Source organism: Daktulosphaira vitifoliae, unplaced genomic scaffold (genome assembly GCF_025091365.1).
Source record: "Daktulosphaira vitifoliae isolate Bord-2020 unplaced genomic scaffold, ASM2509136v1 Scaffold_2, whole genome shotgun sequence".
Taxonomy (NCBI): domain Eukaryota; kingdom Metazoa; phylum Arthropoda; class Insecta; order Hemiptera; family Phylloxeridae; genus Daktulosphaira; species Daktulosphaira vitifoliae.
The window spans coordinates 13,030,898-13,048,802 of record NW_026099573.1 but is presented as its reverse complement, the minus strand read 5'-3'; the positions used below and the strand labels follow the sequence as shown (position 1 = coordinate 13,048,802).

The 17,905-nt window shown below is 27.9% G+C and overlaps 1 protein-coding gene across 1 annotated transcript; it reads right to left on the bottom strand.

The window, feature by feature from the left end:
• On the bottom strand, nt 1-17,751 carry LOC126900041 (phenoloxidase-activating factor 2-like). The gene is made up of 6 exons (XM_050675467.1): nt 17,508-17,751; nt 13,691-13,959; nt 2,723-3,022; nt 1,423-1,697; nt 1,120-1,283; nt 1-302 (listed from the first exon to the last, which is right to left on the bottom strand). The coding sequence occupies exons 1-6, from the start codon at nt 17,544-17,546 to the stop codon at nt 84-86; spliced, it is 1,266 nt and encodes a 421-aa protein (XP_050531424.1). The 5' UTR covers nt 17,547-17,751; the 3' UTR covers nt 1-83.
• Between the last annotated feature and the right edge of the window lie 154 nt (nt 17,752-17,905).

Genomic DNA, 17,905 nt, shown 5'->3' with positions numbered 1-17,905 from the left:
TACTGTAGAAACTTAAATAATTTTATTTAATCAACATCAATATCATAGTATTTCGAGCTGATTTTTTAGTGTAACGTAAAAATTTACACATAATTTCCACTATAATAGGCGTCATAGTATATTGTTTCAAAACCATGTTCACGCATTTGTTTATCGATCCAATTTCTAAATAAGGGGACGTTGACATAAACTCCAGGAGTTCCATCTTCGCCACAACCTATTCCCCATGCAACCATTCCAGCTTGATGGAATTTTTCATGATTTTCAGGCGTAGGACACATCAATGGACTACCACCATCACCCTTGAAATATTTTTAAACATTAAGCTTCTCTTATATTTTTGTTATTATTACGTTTGTCATTAACGTAAACTAAATTCAACTTGCTCATAAAATTTATGGGTAGGTATAAAAGTAGAATTTTATTTTGGAAAGCTGTTTTAAAAAAAAAAAAATTTTTTCACGTGATACAATTAATTTTAATCCTTATAACTATATTATGGCTGTGAAGGGAAGGGAGTCCAGACACAAGTACTGGTTTAAGAGGAAAGCGTATATTATCAATATTTAAAGTCCGAACTTTTTTATTATAATAGAACGCTAAGTAAAATTATTTGTTAAAATAAAAATCCACATAATTTTGAAGTAATTATTCAACCAACAAAAAAATTTTTTTCATTCTTCCCTTATTTTTAGTTTCAGGACTCTGCTGAATATGAGTGTTAATTAGATTTAAATCTTTAATTATTAAGAATGTAAAAATTAATTAAGTAGACTGTATGGATTTAAAATAAAAAATATAGATTTTATGGTTTACACTTTACTATATCAGTTTTTTTATTGGCTTTTCACGTACTCTTACTAGCGTCAAAGTCTTATATGTGTACAATGTACATATAATATATACTATATAATTATAGGACAATAATAGTGGACTAAAGCCCCTTTAGGCTCTATTGTGTATGCAACTTGTCAAGAGGCGCTAAAAGCTAAATTATTATTAATTATGAAAAATTTATAAGTCATTTTATTACATATTTGAGCGTTTGAAGTTTCATTAACTAAAATATTTAATAAACTTAAAAGTTAACTAAAGTGTTATTTATTTTATGATACTCACTTTGCATGTATCTTTTCCAGACTCTCCACCTGCACAAATAAAACTTTCGTGCAACTTGAAACCCTGTCCAAGACGAGTGCGTTTTAAAGCTGCCTCGCAAGGATGCTTCGGTACGATCGGTAAAACGATCTTTTTTAAGATAATCTGATAAACACCAGTTTTACCTTAACACAATAATCAATTATAGGTTTTCATTATAATTGTATTTTTTAAGAAAATCTACTTTTTTAATATAACAATAGCTCAATAGCTAAATTGAGCAGTTATTTTTACTTTGAACAGTATATTTTTAGTTTAACTTACCAAAGACATCAGTACCCCACCCGCTAGCATAGCACTTTTCTTGATTAAAAACGAAATTTTGCGGTGGTAAACACATTGTACCGACATTATCCATCAATACGAATGGTTCATTAACAATTACTAAAGCGACATCATTATGAAGAGCTCCACCATAATATTTTTCGTGACGAATTATCTTTTTAACAAATCTATCTTGATGACGAAAATTTTCCAACTCAGTTTGAGTATCCCATTCACCTGCTCGTATCACTAATTTACCTTGATCATTAATAAACCTATATGAAAAACATATATAAAACTATATAGAATGACCAAAAATTAAGGGAACAGGTCAATTGTTACAAATAATGGAAACTCTTTTCCATACTTGTTGAACACCGGGGATGGCCCAGATAAAATTGGAGGGGGTTTTACTATTTCTGTTAAAAGGCTATTTTTTTAAATGTATATAACATGCAGTAGTGAAAATAGGGTAATAATTCGGATAACATCGATTTTTTAATAAGTCATAATTTATGACTAATTGTAAGACTCTATTTAGCTTATGACTCATTAATTAAAGTAGGCAAACAATTTTTATATACAACCTCTCATTTACCTTATAATTTTACTTTTATATAAATTTTAATTGTTCAGCGTGTCAGGAATTTATCCCGATGAACTTTTATGCCATAGGAAGAAGGTTAAGCCTATTTGTACATTTGTATTTAAGACAGTTTCTCAACATATATTGACGTAGTACTTCGATGATCGCAACGAATTAGTGTTTTAGTCAAATTAAGTGTACCCAGCTAGATAAATTATCGAGAGAATTTAGGTCTATAATTAAGATATTTACTTTTTAAACAATAGTACCAATTATGGTACGATTTTTCTTAAAAATGGATTTCGTATTGAACTTTTACTAAATATATGTTCATTTAAAATAGGCCAAGCAAACTCTAAAAATACAGTGCTCTTCTAACAACTGAAATCTGAATTGAGGGGTTTAGTGCCATACAATGGGCCTAACCCTCAAAATGTTAAAAATTGAGTTGGTGAGATAATTTTGTTTAGAATAAAAAATACTTTAATGCAATAATAGCCTATTTTTGTTTTTTTTTTTAATTTTACACTAGATAGCAACACTATTTATATTGTTGCATTAATAAATTGTATATACTCGTAAGAATTTTAAAAGATGTATTCCACACAATAACTGTTATGTGGCATAGGCCACTGTTGTGCTCAACCCCTCAAATAACCTATGTATTACAAATGTTTTTTTACAAATTTTTACACAAAAATCGACTATATTTACTTTTGTAAACAGTGATATGTTGTTAATACAACACTTGGATGAATCAATGATCCACCGCACAAAAATTTAAAGTTTGAGTTATCTTCTGTAAAAATGGCCATCATCCATGGAAACTCTGCGAATTGGGCTTCGTTGTTAGTGTGGCCAGTTATTCTGAATCCTATTCCGTCAGAATTCCAGTGGCCACAGCCTTTGTATGTTTCTTTATACTTAGATGGAGATTGTGTTGTATAGTCGTTTATATCCATAGGATGGTTGCAACACATTTCCATGTAATTTGTGCAAGGGCCATCTTTAAATCTACAGTAAGAAATATGTCAGTTATGATATGTTTACTCCATGTACAAATTAATATACCTTTTAAACCAAATAATAATAATAATTACTAAAAGTAATTATCATACTTTGGTATATACAATGTTAACGGTGTAATTCAAATTATAATAAAAAAAACCCATTTGTTTGGATATAATATAGTGGTGCTCACTCAATGAAAACCCTGAAATTATTTGTAATACTCCAAGTGCTCTCAGATTTTCAACTGGGAATATTTTATTAGCTTTTCAAGGACCCCATTATGGTTATTAGCTTTGTTGTATATAAATTTTTTTGGTAGGCGTTTCAAAGATAATTATATAGTTTTCGTGTATAATCAATGAATCATATTTATTAAATAAGTTATACAGTAGCGTTAGAGTCAACAATTATACTTATAGCAAAAAAATTAAATAATACCCATTCATAAATCGTTTAACTTATTATAATTAATTATTTTTAATTTTTATATTATAAGACTCTTAAAGTGCCAGGAGACACAAACATGGATTTGAATAACTGTATACAACTTAGTCCTTATTATTATAATTTCTAACATTCTACAATTAGTACAGGTGGAATTTTTTTATAATATAAAATTTATATTACCCTGAAATTTCTTACTCTTGAATATTAATTATTTTAAATTTTGCAGAAAAAATAACTTGTAAGATTACAGGGTAAATAAAATTAGTAAAAGTAATAGGTTTTAATAGGTTCTCATTAGAAATTTAAATCTGAATTCATTAAATAGTATCTTAAAAAGAGTTACACAAGATTAGTATGAGTATTCTATATTAAATATAGAGAGTTTTCAAGAAGCAAGGAAAAGGTCATAGTGTAAATTCTATTAAATATTGAATGCTAATAGGTAGGGGTCGGTGTCGCGCAGGCTTTTAAATATTATTTAGTTTTTAGTCGGAAACCGGACGTTGTTTGTGACATTAGTGCACCTGTAAGCACCCAAAGCGAAACGTCTTATCGTAAAATGTAAAAACAATCCACATTAAAGATCATAAGATTGCGTTAATATTACTTGAGCTATCGACCATTTGGTCCATTCGGCCGCGGAAGCAATTGATCCATTTATTCGTAATTCGTAAGTAATAGAGACCGTGTGGTCAGGCGGCAAACTGTGCCGTGGTGCGGAAGGTGCAAAATTAATGAAAATCGTGAATTTTTGGTCATCTCATTAATAAAATCCGTATTAATAAATCGTTGTATTAACTTCGTAATTATCGTAAGAAAAGAAAATACAATTGAAGAGAACGTCGCATTACCGTCCAGGAAGAAAGACTCAAAAATGATACAGTCAGTAATTTATTTCCATTTTATTCCTTATTAAAAAAAGAAAAAATAATTAACTAGAGGTTATATCTATTTTTTTTTATGTAATTGTATAAAAAATAAAAATAGCGTAGCTTTGGGTTTGCCCAAGAAAGCAAGGTATTTATATATAAGAAAGAATAGTATTTAGTAATAAGTAGAAATTGTATCATTGTAAAATCGAGATAAGTGCGAATAGGTTCATTGTAAATATAGTACGAGTAGGTGTGGAGTAGTAATAACAGCTGTATAATTGCGAGAGATAACATGGCGATTTTAAAAATCTAATAATGCGGAAAGGGCAACTGAAATCGTCGCTGACGAGGTTTGAGAAGTTGATCAGAGAACTGAAAGCGACGAGATAAATCAACTAAAATAAAAGAGGCGAAATATAGACGAAATATGAAGCGAGTTTAAAGTGCCATTGAGATAGAATCGGAAGAAGAAAGTCAAGCGACTCATCGAAAAGATTTTGAAGATGCATTTTGTAGAAGTGTTACTGCAGCCGATAGTTTTATTCAAAATAAAGAAACGCCTAGTGTAAATAATAGAGTTGCACAAGTTATAGAGGCCGAACATAACATATCGTCACCTAAATTGCCTATAAATTTGCCACTAGTAACGTTACCGATAATTGGGGTCCGTTAATGGTTCATATTGTTATGATTAAATGACTACGCGCTTGGGAAACATCTGCTTGTCAACACAAAAGTAGCAGAGCCAAATGAATTATTAGAATTTTTATAAAGCCGTTTTAAAAATATTAGAATCGATGAAAACATCAAAAACGATCACTACGCGTGTTCTAGGAGTAAATGATCTAAGTAGTCAGAACCAAAAATATAAAGAAAAAATGATTTACTAAATCATTAGCAGTAGCTGATAAAAAATTGGAATGTTTTGTATGTAAAAGTCTGCATACAATTTATCATTGTCCTACCTTTTTAGCGTTATCGGTCAAGAGCGTATAAATAAAGTGAATGATTTAAAACTTTGTCGAATTTGCTTGAGGCATCGTGCGGGTAAAAAATGCGTTATCGAAATATTGTTTGCGATGCTCAAAACCGCATAATTCTTTGTTACATTTCGTTCTGCGCACTACAACTGTTACACCTGATCCGAACGTAAACAATAGCACACAAAATCCGAATCGGTAGAACCGGTAGACACTAGAGATGTTAAGTTCGTGAACGAATAGTTCATTTAAACTATTCACTTAGATGAATNGATGTTAAGTTCGTGAACGAATAGTTCATTTGAACTATTCACTTAGATGAACTATTCTGAACTGTTTCAGTACCTGTAACTTAACAGTTCACAGTTCGAAAAAAATTGGTAGCAATGTATAAATGAAATAGTTCGCGAACTTCTTTAAAAATTCTCTGTGGTTCGTTGTTCGAAATACTGTAAATGGTTAATAGCTGTTTACAATTAGATAACAAATAAATTATATTGTTAAAATGTTACACGGTTTTTAACTGTTTAACAATAAAATAAATTCATACTATGTACAAATATTAGATCAGATTTCTGATTTAACTTAGGACTACTGGTCAGTATATCTACCTTGAATTAGGTGATAATGATAACATGAGCCATGAGGGTATTGATAATAATTTTTCCTTAGTTTATGATGTTCAGGTTAAGGGTTAGTTTATAACTTAATCGCCCATAAGTAGTGTGAACTACAACTGAACTGTGTACTGCTATACTAATATTGATAAAATGAATAGTTCATTGCCAAACAATATCAGCATGATCAATAAAATTAGTGAACTTAAGAATAGTTCATTTGAACTATTCACTTGAATGAACTATGAACTAATGAACTATTCACAGAAATGAACTAAACTTTCCATCTCTAGTAGACACGACGAAATCGTCTCTACCTTTGAACAATTCGTTTTATCAGCCGCGGCAGTATCAATACAAGACAATAACAATAAGCTACAACCGTGCCGCCTTTTGTAAGATTGCGAGATGAGTCGATCGGCGTGTTAGATAGCGCAGGAATGAAATTAGCGAAGTGGTCGTCAAATGATCCCGAGTCATTAACAAATACTACAACGGATAATAATAATGAGGATTCAGTCGTAAATTATTCAACTGTTTTGAAACCCAACTTATCTAGAGTACTCGGTTTTCTATGGGATCCAACAATGGGCCATACATTTACTTATAATATTTTGAGACAACCGTCGGATGTACAAATTACCAAACTAACGATTTTGTCATATATCGCTGCAATTTACGACCCACTGGGGTTTATTGGACCGGTCACGTTGAGATGTGAAATACTCGTACACAATTATGGCAATTAAGATCAGGACGGGACGAAATTTTATCGGGCGAGTTTATTGATCGTTGGAAGGAGATCGTTAGCGATTAATTATGGATAAACCAAACAATAATACAACGGCGGTGCACTGATGTAAGTAATGAGTTAAACATTTTCAAGTACACGGATTTGCTGATGCATCGTAGAAAGCATACGGCGCGTGTTAATATTTTCGTTGTACGGGTAATACAACTGGTAAAATCAGTTCACATCTCATTTGCGCTAAATCGAAAGTCGCGCCTCTAAAAATAATTTCATTACCTTGAACGGAATTATGCGCTGCGTTACTACTTGTCAGATTAGCAGAACATATTATACCTAAATTATGTTTAGATATCAAACAAACATTTTTGTGGTTCGACTCGAATGTNGCGTTACTACTTGTCAGATTAGCAGAACATATTATACCTAAATTATGTTTAGATATCAAACAAACATTTTTGTGGTTCGACTCGAATGTTGTTTTAGCTTGGATTAGGTCATCTTCTAGCAATTGGGGAAGACGTTTGTAGCGAATAGAATTGGTGAAATACATGATTTAAGTAATGTAAACGAATGGTCTCGCGTTAGAACAGAGCAGCACGCTGCTTCCACAAACGTTTTTCAGCGTCATCCGATCATTTTACCAGCAAATTGCGAATACACTTATTCATTATTGCGTAATGAGCACGAGAAATTGCTTTGTCTTCAATTAGATTACGCTAAATTAAATGCTAGAAATACCCTAAGAAAAATTATTAAAAAGTTACGCATGTGTTATTCGTACGCTTTGTCACAAAGGCGATTCATATTGAGTTAGTTAATGATTTAAGTACTCAAGATTTTTTACGAGCGCTGCGTCGATTTTTCGCCCGTAGAGGAAAAAGTCGTATAATATATTCTGCACAATGCTACAAATCTAACAGGAGAGTGTAGGCAACTGCGAGAAATATATGATTTGTTTTATTCGGAGGCGCATAGAAATTTATTTAGCGAATGATAAGATAGAGTGGAGGTTTATTCCCCCACAGTCCCCACACTTTGGGGGTTTATGGGAATCCGCGGTGAAGAGCATGAAAAGTGTTTTAAAAATAGTATTAGGCGAGTTTCGTTTAACATATGATGAAATGTATACCTTGCCTGCTAGGGTAGAAGCGTGTTTAAATTCTCGACCTATTACTTCTCTATCCTCTTGTCCGACCGATCTTACTGCGTAAACTCCTGATCATTTTCTTACCGGAGAGGCTCTAACAACTATGACAGAAAGGGAAGAGACTGATGTACCATTGAATAATATTGATCGTTGGCGCCGCGTGAACAAGTTTTCACAACAGCTGTGGAAACGATGGAGCAAAGAGTATCTTTCCCAGTTACAATCTAAATACAAATGGGCAAACGAAAGAGGACCAAAAATAGAAATTGGTTCTGTTGTATTAATCAAAGAAGAAAATATTGCTCCATTATGTAGGCGTATAGGTCGAGTGGTAAGCGTGCGGACGGGTAAGGATGTTGTGATTCGTACAGCTGTAGTCAAAACATTTACCACCGAGCAGTCAGAAATTTAAGTCCTTTGCCAATAAAGCCATCTTCTTAAGTAAATATTTAACTATTCTATTTATGTTATGTAAAATGTATTTATGGTTATTTGTTTGTTAGTATTATTTTGTATTTATGTAGTACTTGTTCTTTTTCTGTAATATCTTGATTTTTTATGATTACTTGTTAAATTATGTTGAAAATATCTATATTTGTCAAGGTAGGCGGCATGGTGTAAATTCTATCAAATATTTAATGCGAGTAGGTAGGGGGCGGTGTCGCGCAGGCTTTTTAATGTCTTTTAGTTTTTTTTTAGTTTATGACGCCAGCGCACCCAAAGCGAATCGTCGTATCGTAAAGTGTACAAAAAATATATATATCGTATAAATACAGTCCACATTAAAGATCAAAAAATTGCATTAAAATTTCGTGAGCTATCGACCAGGTCAATTGTTCCAAATAATAAGAAAAACCTGTTTCCCTTACTTACTGAACACTCTAAATAGTACCGATAACATGCAATTTCACTCAGTAGTATGAGTTACCTGTGGTAGCTGCCAAAGAGCGCCCAGTGATGTAATTCATATTTTATGCTTATCTATCTTGGTATAATAGTTTTTAATCAAGAAACATAAATCACAGATTTTATTATTTATTGGATTATTTTCATTTAAAATCACATATGCAGCCAAAAATTTCTATGACACTTTATTATAACATGATGGTTATTATCTAATTAACTGAAAAAACTAAGTTATTTCTAGGACTAATTAAGTCTTTTTAAAAACTAGTAAACCAGAAAAATAATTAACTAGTTAAGTTTAAACGTTAAACAAATTAACCTTTTAATTATTTGTTGCCCACTTTTGATTTTTGGAACTAAAATAAACTATCAGATAGCTTAAAACTGATTATAATTATTACACATAACACATCTATTATACAGCAATAGTTTTTATTTTTTAATTTGTTTGAAAAAATTGTTATAAAAATAAATTGTTTCATTTGTTCTTGCATTTCCTAATTTTAGCTTCGATGTGTGAAGCTGAGAAAGCATTAATATTACTATGATGTGTTTTTTTTTTTTAACTGTAACAACTTTTTCAGGAAAAATTATGCATCTTTAACTTAGTGACTGATTTCTAATAAAACAACTGTAGGATTTTTTTTTTTTTTAATGTTGATGTACATTTCAATAGTTTGAATTTTATAGGATAAAATAGGGCAGATTTTTATAACATTTAAAAAGTTGAATTGAATAAAATTATACATTTTCTTTTTTCACATCATAAAGTATTATATAAAAGCTTGAATTTGATGTTGGTATGAACAACGCAAACGTACCACAGTGGAAGAAAGTCACTTATTTTTATAAACTCATAATGAAATAACAAACTTGGAAAAATGAGAAATATATATATTTTTCTGTCGTTAAAGTGAAAATACAAAGATTTTATTATAATTTTTAACAAAATGTCAATGAAATACTTTTCTCAAAAAACAACATTATTTTAAAAAATAAGTACAAGTCTTTATAATAAAAATACATAACCTTTAATAAAAAATAATAATTTTTTCAATCGCTATTTTAACTATCAAAACTCTCAATTAGAGTAATTTCTAAGAAATTAATTAGATCTTCATGCTCTTTATCTATATTATCACATATAATATTAATATTTTCTATACGTAATTATTTAGTTTTAGAAAGTATTTTTTTTTACTTTTTGAAGTGATCAATGGATCAAATGTTATAAAAAAATATCAATATTTGTATTAACTCTACTGGATTTCCCTTTATTTATTTTAGTATAATCTTTATGTTTTGCTTCCTGGGTTTCCCAGGATGACATACCTATCGTAAATGATGCAAGTTCTATAGCTCTAGATCCATTTATTGGGATTTTATGAACACTTAATTTCATTATAAAGCAGCTTTACATCTCTTCGTTTAAATAAAAAAATTCTTTTGTATACCGTTCATATTTATTAGAACTCATTTCATGAGAATACTATAAAGGATTTTAAATAATTTTAAATTTGTTCAATGAATTAAAATCTAATTTAGTAATTTTTGCTACTTCTAAGAATTATTTACCTCAATGGCGTAATCAGAGTGCTAATGAGGCTGCAGTCGACCCTTTGAAATTTTTGTGATTATCAAATTATTAACTAAACATTATACTTTTAGATAGATATTAAGTAATATAAAACATTTCTTCAGCTTCCCCCCACCATGACAATATTTCTGACTACGTCTCCAATCTAATCTCCTATAAATGATTGTTTTTTTTGTGTTCAGAATTTAAACATACTATATTGACAATATAATAGAAAAAAATTAATTAAAATACTAATATTTTAAAGAAATATTTTTGTAGTTTGCTTTTATTTATAATTTTAGTAATTTACAGACACCCAAAATATTTCTTTCCACTATGAAAAATTTTTCTTCAATTGCACTATTAATTATTTTTTACAATAGTCTACAATATTTTCTATAATACGATATAGTAGATTGAGTCCCACGCCACGCTCAAACTTTTTTTTCCATATAATAGATGACGTTATTCCCCGAAATAATGATTTTAATCAAATAATTATAATAATATCCTTAATAACTAATAATAGCATAAGAATTTATTTTTGGCTGCGTACTTGCTCTGAAACCATTTTATAAAAGAATTGAATCTCCTTTTTTTTGGCGTACTATAAATTAATAAAAAAATTGCAATATTTTATATAAAATGTTTTTATTAAGACTCTCAATAAAAATCTATTATAATTTAATTAAAGTATCATACCTTGTTAATTATAATTCATATTTATAAATATTAAAATTTTATAAAAAATTTAATACAATTGAGTTAATTTAGTAAACAAATTACAAAGCTATTATTATACTCATTTTGTATGATTTGAATAGTCGTCATCTACATTTACTAGCTTTGTTTTATCCAAATAACCTAAATTTCAAGTACAATGATGATATTTTTTTATTTGTGTATGTAAACTCCAATATTACATTATCCAAAAGGCGTCAAAATTAAATTAATTTTTCGAAATTTGTCTACTTGAAATATGTAAATAGTTATTTCCTACATAATACCTTAAGGACGCTTGCTAAAATATTTTCAAAAATAAATATAAAGTAATTTGTTTTTTGGAAAAAATTATGCATGTTTAACTTTGTGACTGATTTCTAATAGAACAACCGTAGGATTCTTTTTTAATGTTGATGTGAATTTCGAAATCCTTAATTTAATATAGTATAAAATAGAGCTGGCGTTCTGGAACATTTTTAAAAACTGAGTTGAAAAAAATAAATTTACATCTCTAAGTGGTCTTTTTCAAACCCATTAAGTACTTAGGTTTATCATTGGATTTTCATTAAAAACAAACTAAAATATAACTTTTTGTAACTAATATATTNCACTATCTACAGATTTGCATCGAAGCGTTTCTTATGATAGTGATTTTAATCACTGTCAGATTAAATCTAGACTGAACCCAACTATGCAATGTCTCTACTATGCCGCGACCCCACTGTGCTACCGTTTTTTTTTTTAATTACAACTTTTTTTAATACAAGCACGCTCTGTAATTCGTTTTATCCAAATAACCTAAATTTCAAGTACAATGATGATATTTTTTTATTTGTGTATGTAAACTCCAATATTACATTATCCAAAAGGCGTCAAAATTAAATTAATTTTTCGAAATTTGTCTACTTGAAATATGTAAATAGTTATTTCCTACATAATACCTTAAGGACGCTTGCTAAAATATTTTCAAAAATAAATATAAAGTAATTTGTTTTTTGGAAAAAATTATGCATGTTTAACTTTGTGACTGATTTCTAATAGAACAACCGTAGGATTCTTTTTTAATGTTGATGTGAATTTCGAAATCCTTAATTTAATATAGTATAAAATAGAGCTGGCGTTCTGGAACATTTTTAAAAACTGAGTTGAAAAAAATAAATTTACATCTCTAAGTGGTCTTTTTCAAACCCATTAAGTACTTAGGTTTATCATTGGATTTTCATTAAAAACAAACTAAAATATAACTTTTTGTAACTAATATATTGTATTAATTTTTCATATGGATTATTGTATTTTTTTTAAATTATAACAATTTTAAAATATAAAAAAATTTGTTTGAAAATGCCATATAATTACGATAGAGTAATTTTGAAATATTTTTTAAAATTCTATAATAGACATTTTTTAAATTTTCGTTGAAAATAAGTCCAACTTGATCAAAATTGAGTTCTTTTGAAACATAAATCAATAAAATCGATTAAGGGAAAACTGAAAATTCTCACGGACAAACATCAAAACACATCATGGTAAAACCAATACCTTTCTGCTATGTATTTATGCTAAAAATGATTTAATTAAAAATCGACATACTCAAAAATCGATTAGTAATTTTCTTAATTAGATAATTTCCTATTTTATAAGCTAGTTAAATATGTATGTTGCCATCTAAAAATATAAAGATGGCATCCTTTTTAGATATAAGAGATGTATTAAAAAAGTAATAAATAAATGATAAATCGAGAAATATATGATACTGTATAATACAAAAAAATATTTTCTTAACATAATTATTATTTTAAGAAAAATGGAGTTGTTAGTGTAAAATGAAGCATTGTGTATATAGATGAAATATGTAAAAAGATTTGTAGCTATGAATATTTGTAAAATAAATTAGAGTCCTTGTAAATATTAATGTAAAAAATATTATATTTATCATATTAATATTAATTTTTTACAGTTTATTAACCAAGTTTCATGTAATTATCCACGATTTTCAAATAAAATTTTTGAATGAATTTTAGCTTTTTCCCTCTAGCTAAATATTTAACTTATTTGATTTTTATTTCATTTAGATTCAATAACTTCAAGGAATATCAAATACTCATCACTGTAGTTTTCCCTCACGAAAATAAATTTATTTATATTAAAATTATTTTACTATATGGTTTTTTTTGTAGCTGTCATTTATTTTCTCAGCTCTCACTTGAATAATTTTTTTAACGATACATCAAATTATTACAATTCGTATTTAATTATAGATAATACCCTTAAAAATTGAAAAGAAAATCTCCTTTAAGAAATAAAAAGTTGCTTAACCACCTTTTTCTAGATAGACAATTAAAATCATTCAATTGCTTTTGTAAACACTATCTACAGATTTCGTCGAAGCGATTCTTATGATAGTGATTTTAATCGCTGTCAGATATCATCTATACGTGTTCCAACTATCCTACATCCATACTGTGTCACGACCCCACTGCGCTATCGTTGGTTTTTTTTAATTTTTATATAACTATACAAATTTAATTTGAACCCATGCTCAGTTTTTACTTTTTTTTTCTCATTGCCTTATACATTTTTATAATAATAAATTATTTTGTCTTAAACCCCATAAAATCTCGCTCTGTATATATTATAATTTTAACGAACCTTATGTCAATTAATCCTGTACCATCTGTATTAATTGTCTGATTGTTTGTGCATAAATAATATGGTACACATGTACACTGTCCTTGTTCAGTTGTAGAATCAAAATCATTATTAGGTGATAATGATGATGATTCTGGAGGTGGATAAAATACTTCATCAATAAGTTCTTGCAAATTTATAGGAGTTGTAACTTCAGATTGTGTATCGATTTGCGCTAGAGTGAATTTTGATTGAAGTACTGTTGACGTGATTAACAGTAAAACAAAAAACTAGAAATATAAATATATATTTCTTAGCTGTGCTATTTTAAATTTATTATCTAAAATAAAATTTAACTATGTCTAAATAATAACTTTAACTAGAATACTGTTAACAGTTGTAATAGTATAGTAATAGATAGTAATTCAAATAATAATCTCTTAATATTAAATTTTAGTTACTCTAATAATTTCTTTTTGCAATAAACGATGTTTTATTTTTCGTTTTTATGATAATTAAACATCTGATAGAACAATTGAAACAGAGAACGCGGAATTATTCCACGGGTCTCGCAGTAAAACTATTGAGTAAGCTAGAAGCCTTTTATCTAACCATTTGGCTGCTGTATTGCGTCTTTTCGTAGTTTACAGTAAAAAACCAGAGGCGTTCCCTTGATTCAAGTTTCACTTATTTATGAATAAAACTACCAATCATAATACGTATCTTTTATTTAAAAACAATCGACACGAAAAAAAAAATATAATCAACATTTTTTTAAATATACGCCCCCATAGAAAATCGCGAATTTGCCATTAGACAGATAATTTTATACGAATAGTTTTATAATTTTGGCTAAACATTATTTTAAGAATCCTTTAAAAAATATTATCATTATAGGCCCCTATTTTTTTTTAGTTCACATTTTATGCTGCATTGATTAGGAAAACTAATTTGAATGCAGCTTACTATCTATAATAATTATAGATAAGTAACTAATACAATTTTTATTTTGTTAGTTATTTATATTATAATTAAACAAAATGAACCCGCATTCCACTTTTAGTTGAATTAGATATTAGCTGTTCAATTTTTTCTGCATTGTTGTTTATTATTTTTATACGGGTTTGATATCCTTTATATGTCGATCAATTTACTCGGATACCATAATAAAAATAATAAACACTAAACAATACAAATTGGACACGTTAAATTAACAATTAATTTTTTTACTAAAAATTAATCGTTTTAAAATGAAATTCGTACGTCTTATAATAAAAAGTTATCATTTTTTTCAAATGAAATTACAAAAAAATCATTAAATATATTAAATATTGAGCAAATAAGTCATATCCAAGATAAAATACCTTATCGGCTTCACATTAAACATAAAATTGGAATATACCTTAAAAGGCCAGTTGTAGAGTTAAAACGCATTAAAAAATGTGAAACCTATATAAATAAAAACTCCAAGAACTTATTACTAAAATCCTTAAACTTAAATCTTTTTATCAGATTTTAAATTTTTTGTATTTAGTTGTAAGTATTAGTAGAATACAACCATCACAAACATTTTTTGTTAGGAAGCAAAATTTTTAATTAGTTTTGGTGATCATTTTTTGATTAAACTGTTAAATTTTATTAATTGGTTAAAAAAAACAAATTGATAAGCAAAAAAGGATAACCTTTTATCTACGACCAAAATTCAAGAACTAACATTGGTTTTCAGAGGAGAGAAAAATTTAATTAAACAAATCTAGAACAAAAAAAAAATCATTTAAGAGCCATCATTGCTTTCATTTTAGGGCGATTTTCCCAAATTTAAAAACTGTTAAGTTAGTTCGTCGACAAGAATACTTATGTTAACTCTAATTATAAATTAACTGGAATAATATCTTGACAAAGAAACGCCTTTGATCAGTTTTTGACCTAGCATAGTGTCAAGCCACATTGAGTCTTATTGTCTTACAAGCTCAGTTACACTATTTCTTTTAAAAATTGAATTAAAGAATTTTTAAAAACTGGTATTATTGCTTTAATCATAGATCTTATATCATTCATAAGTTTTTTGGTCTTTAACAGAAATAAAAATTAAAACTAATTGTTTTAATTGTTTAATTTTTCTAGGATAAAAAATTACTATGTATCATCCTCTTAAGAATTTTTATTTATTTTCTTAAACGTAGCTTATTAATATTTATTAAAAAAAAAAAATTCTATTGTTTAATATTATACAGTGTTTAAAGAGTAAGGATTAGAGTTTTTTACATTATTCTTAACAATGATGAAAATGATGAAAACATCTTTTCCTTATAAAACTCTGTCGTTGTTGTCATGGAAACTACTTATAATTACTTGGCTCTTCGGTCAATAATATATTTATTTTTTGTCAGAACAATTTAATATTAAAAAACATTTTAATTTTTAAAAATGTTCGAATTTTAAAACAGTTGAATCATTTGAACTTGGAATCCTTTTTATTTAAGAGTTTTTGAAATCATTATAATGTTTCAAATAAAAACAATGATGACAAATTACATTTAGGTAGAAAATATTTTACTATGACTAAGGTGGGCGAAAAAATAAGTTCGGTCTATTTTAAATTTTTTTTACAGAAAATGGTGAATTTCATTTTATTACGTAGTATTAGTAGATAAGATTCCTGTATAAATCTTTGTAAATGCAATTAAACATGCAATAGTTTTTGGAGTGACAAATAATAAGTAGTTAAACGTTGGAATATTTTATTAAAATTATTGTCCAATTTCCTTATAGAAAAATAATAGCTTTATTGCATATCTTGATCTAATTGTTATAATGTTGAGAACAATACTTTTTCATATAATAACAAATTAAATACACATTTCTTTTAACATGTGTACTTTTTAGCTTGAAAGTTGAACAAATTGATTTATAATAAAAATCCCATTACTTTAGGTTTGAGGGTTTTATCTTACGCCTTATTTTTAGTTTATAAAATATGATTTCGAAAATTGTACTTCGATTTGTTGGGTTAAAATTGCAATTGTCTCTCATCATTTTACTATATATTTCTTACATTATAATTTTTTATTTAAGAACAATGTGTTCAAAATCCTAACAATTAAATTGATAGCCGGAGGCAAAATACTTTTACACATAAATTTACTAATAAGGTTGAAAGTATGAACCCAAAAATACTTTTTATTTTAAAATAATACGTAATATAATTATGCCAAAAAAAAAAAATGCTCTAGAAATTCCATTAAATAGAAAAGCCCCTAAACATTCTTATCGCGTTAAATTTTTCTAATATTTCTAATATCTCTAATTGTTTTTTTATTTTAACTACTATAATATTATTATTCATACCATTGATAAAATTAAAAATAATAAATACAATAAAAATTATTATTAATATTATACAACTAAGTTTTATGGATCTACTAGTCGCTATAAATAACTACTAACCTATTAGACCACCATAATTTTATCATTGATTATAAATTGTAAATTTATAATCAATGGTTTTATAGAATGATTTATAAATCCCAAATATTTAGAGTAATTTAATGAAAACAATTGTAATTTAAGTACTACAATAATTTTCTTCCTTATCAACCATAGAAATTTATTCGCCAATATTTAATAGATTATTTAATTAATATTCAATTGTCTTTGCACAGAAATTTTTTAAATAAATAATAAATGTAAATTAATAGATTTTTCAAAAATTCTGTTATACAAAAAAACAAACTAAGCCGCGACGAGATCATATTACATTGATAACTATTATCGTTAAACAGCTTTTGATTATAATTAATATTGTTGTTGTCGCATGTCAGTTGCGGCCAACACTCACCGGTAATGACAATGTCGGTTGACTTAGGACTGGACCCATGATGACAGCGGGCACAACAGGTTTAGTTAAGCGCGGGCGAGACGTTACTAAGCTACACTTTGCGATATTATTCTGAACATAAATAGGACAGTCGAAAAAGTTTTAATGACAACAATAAAAAAATTGATAATGATCAGAATGACGGAAAAACACCGATCAGTAGACTGCTGAGAAGTTTGGATATAACGGAGACTATCTCGCAAGCATAAATGTTTATTCTAATTGGAAGGGGAACGACGTTGGTCAGTTCTCGTACGTGTAAACGTACATGAAAAAAATTCCCACCACACAGGTACATAACTCTAAGTTTTTTTCACTCCCCACCAATTTTGCATGTATTAACGTTTAATTTTAGATAA

Bases quoted from the DNA above. Each gene is read 5' to 3' on its own strand.
- LOC126900041 (XM_050675467.1), bottom strand. From the start codon at position 17,546: ATGGGTCCAGTCCTAAGTCAACCGACATTGTCATTACCG. The intron at 1,698-2,722 runs GTAAATATAGTC...TTTTTCATATAG, and splicing joins ACATATCACTGTTTACAAAA to GTTTATTAATGATCAAGGTA. The intron at 303-1,119 runs GTGAGTATCATA...AAATATTTCAAG, and splicing joins CTGGAAAAGATACATGCAAA to GGTGATGGTGGTAGTCCATT.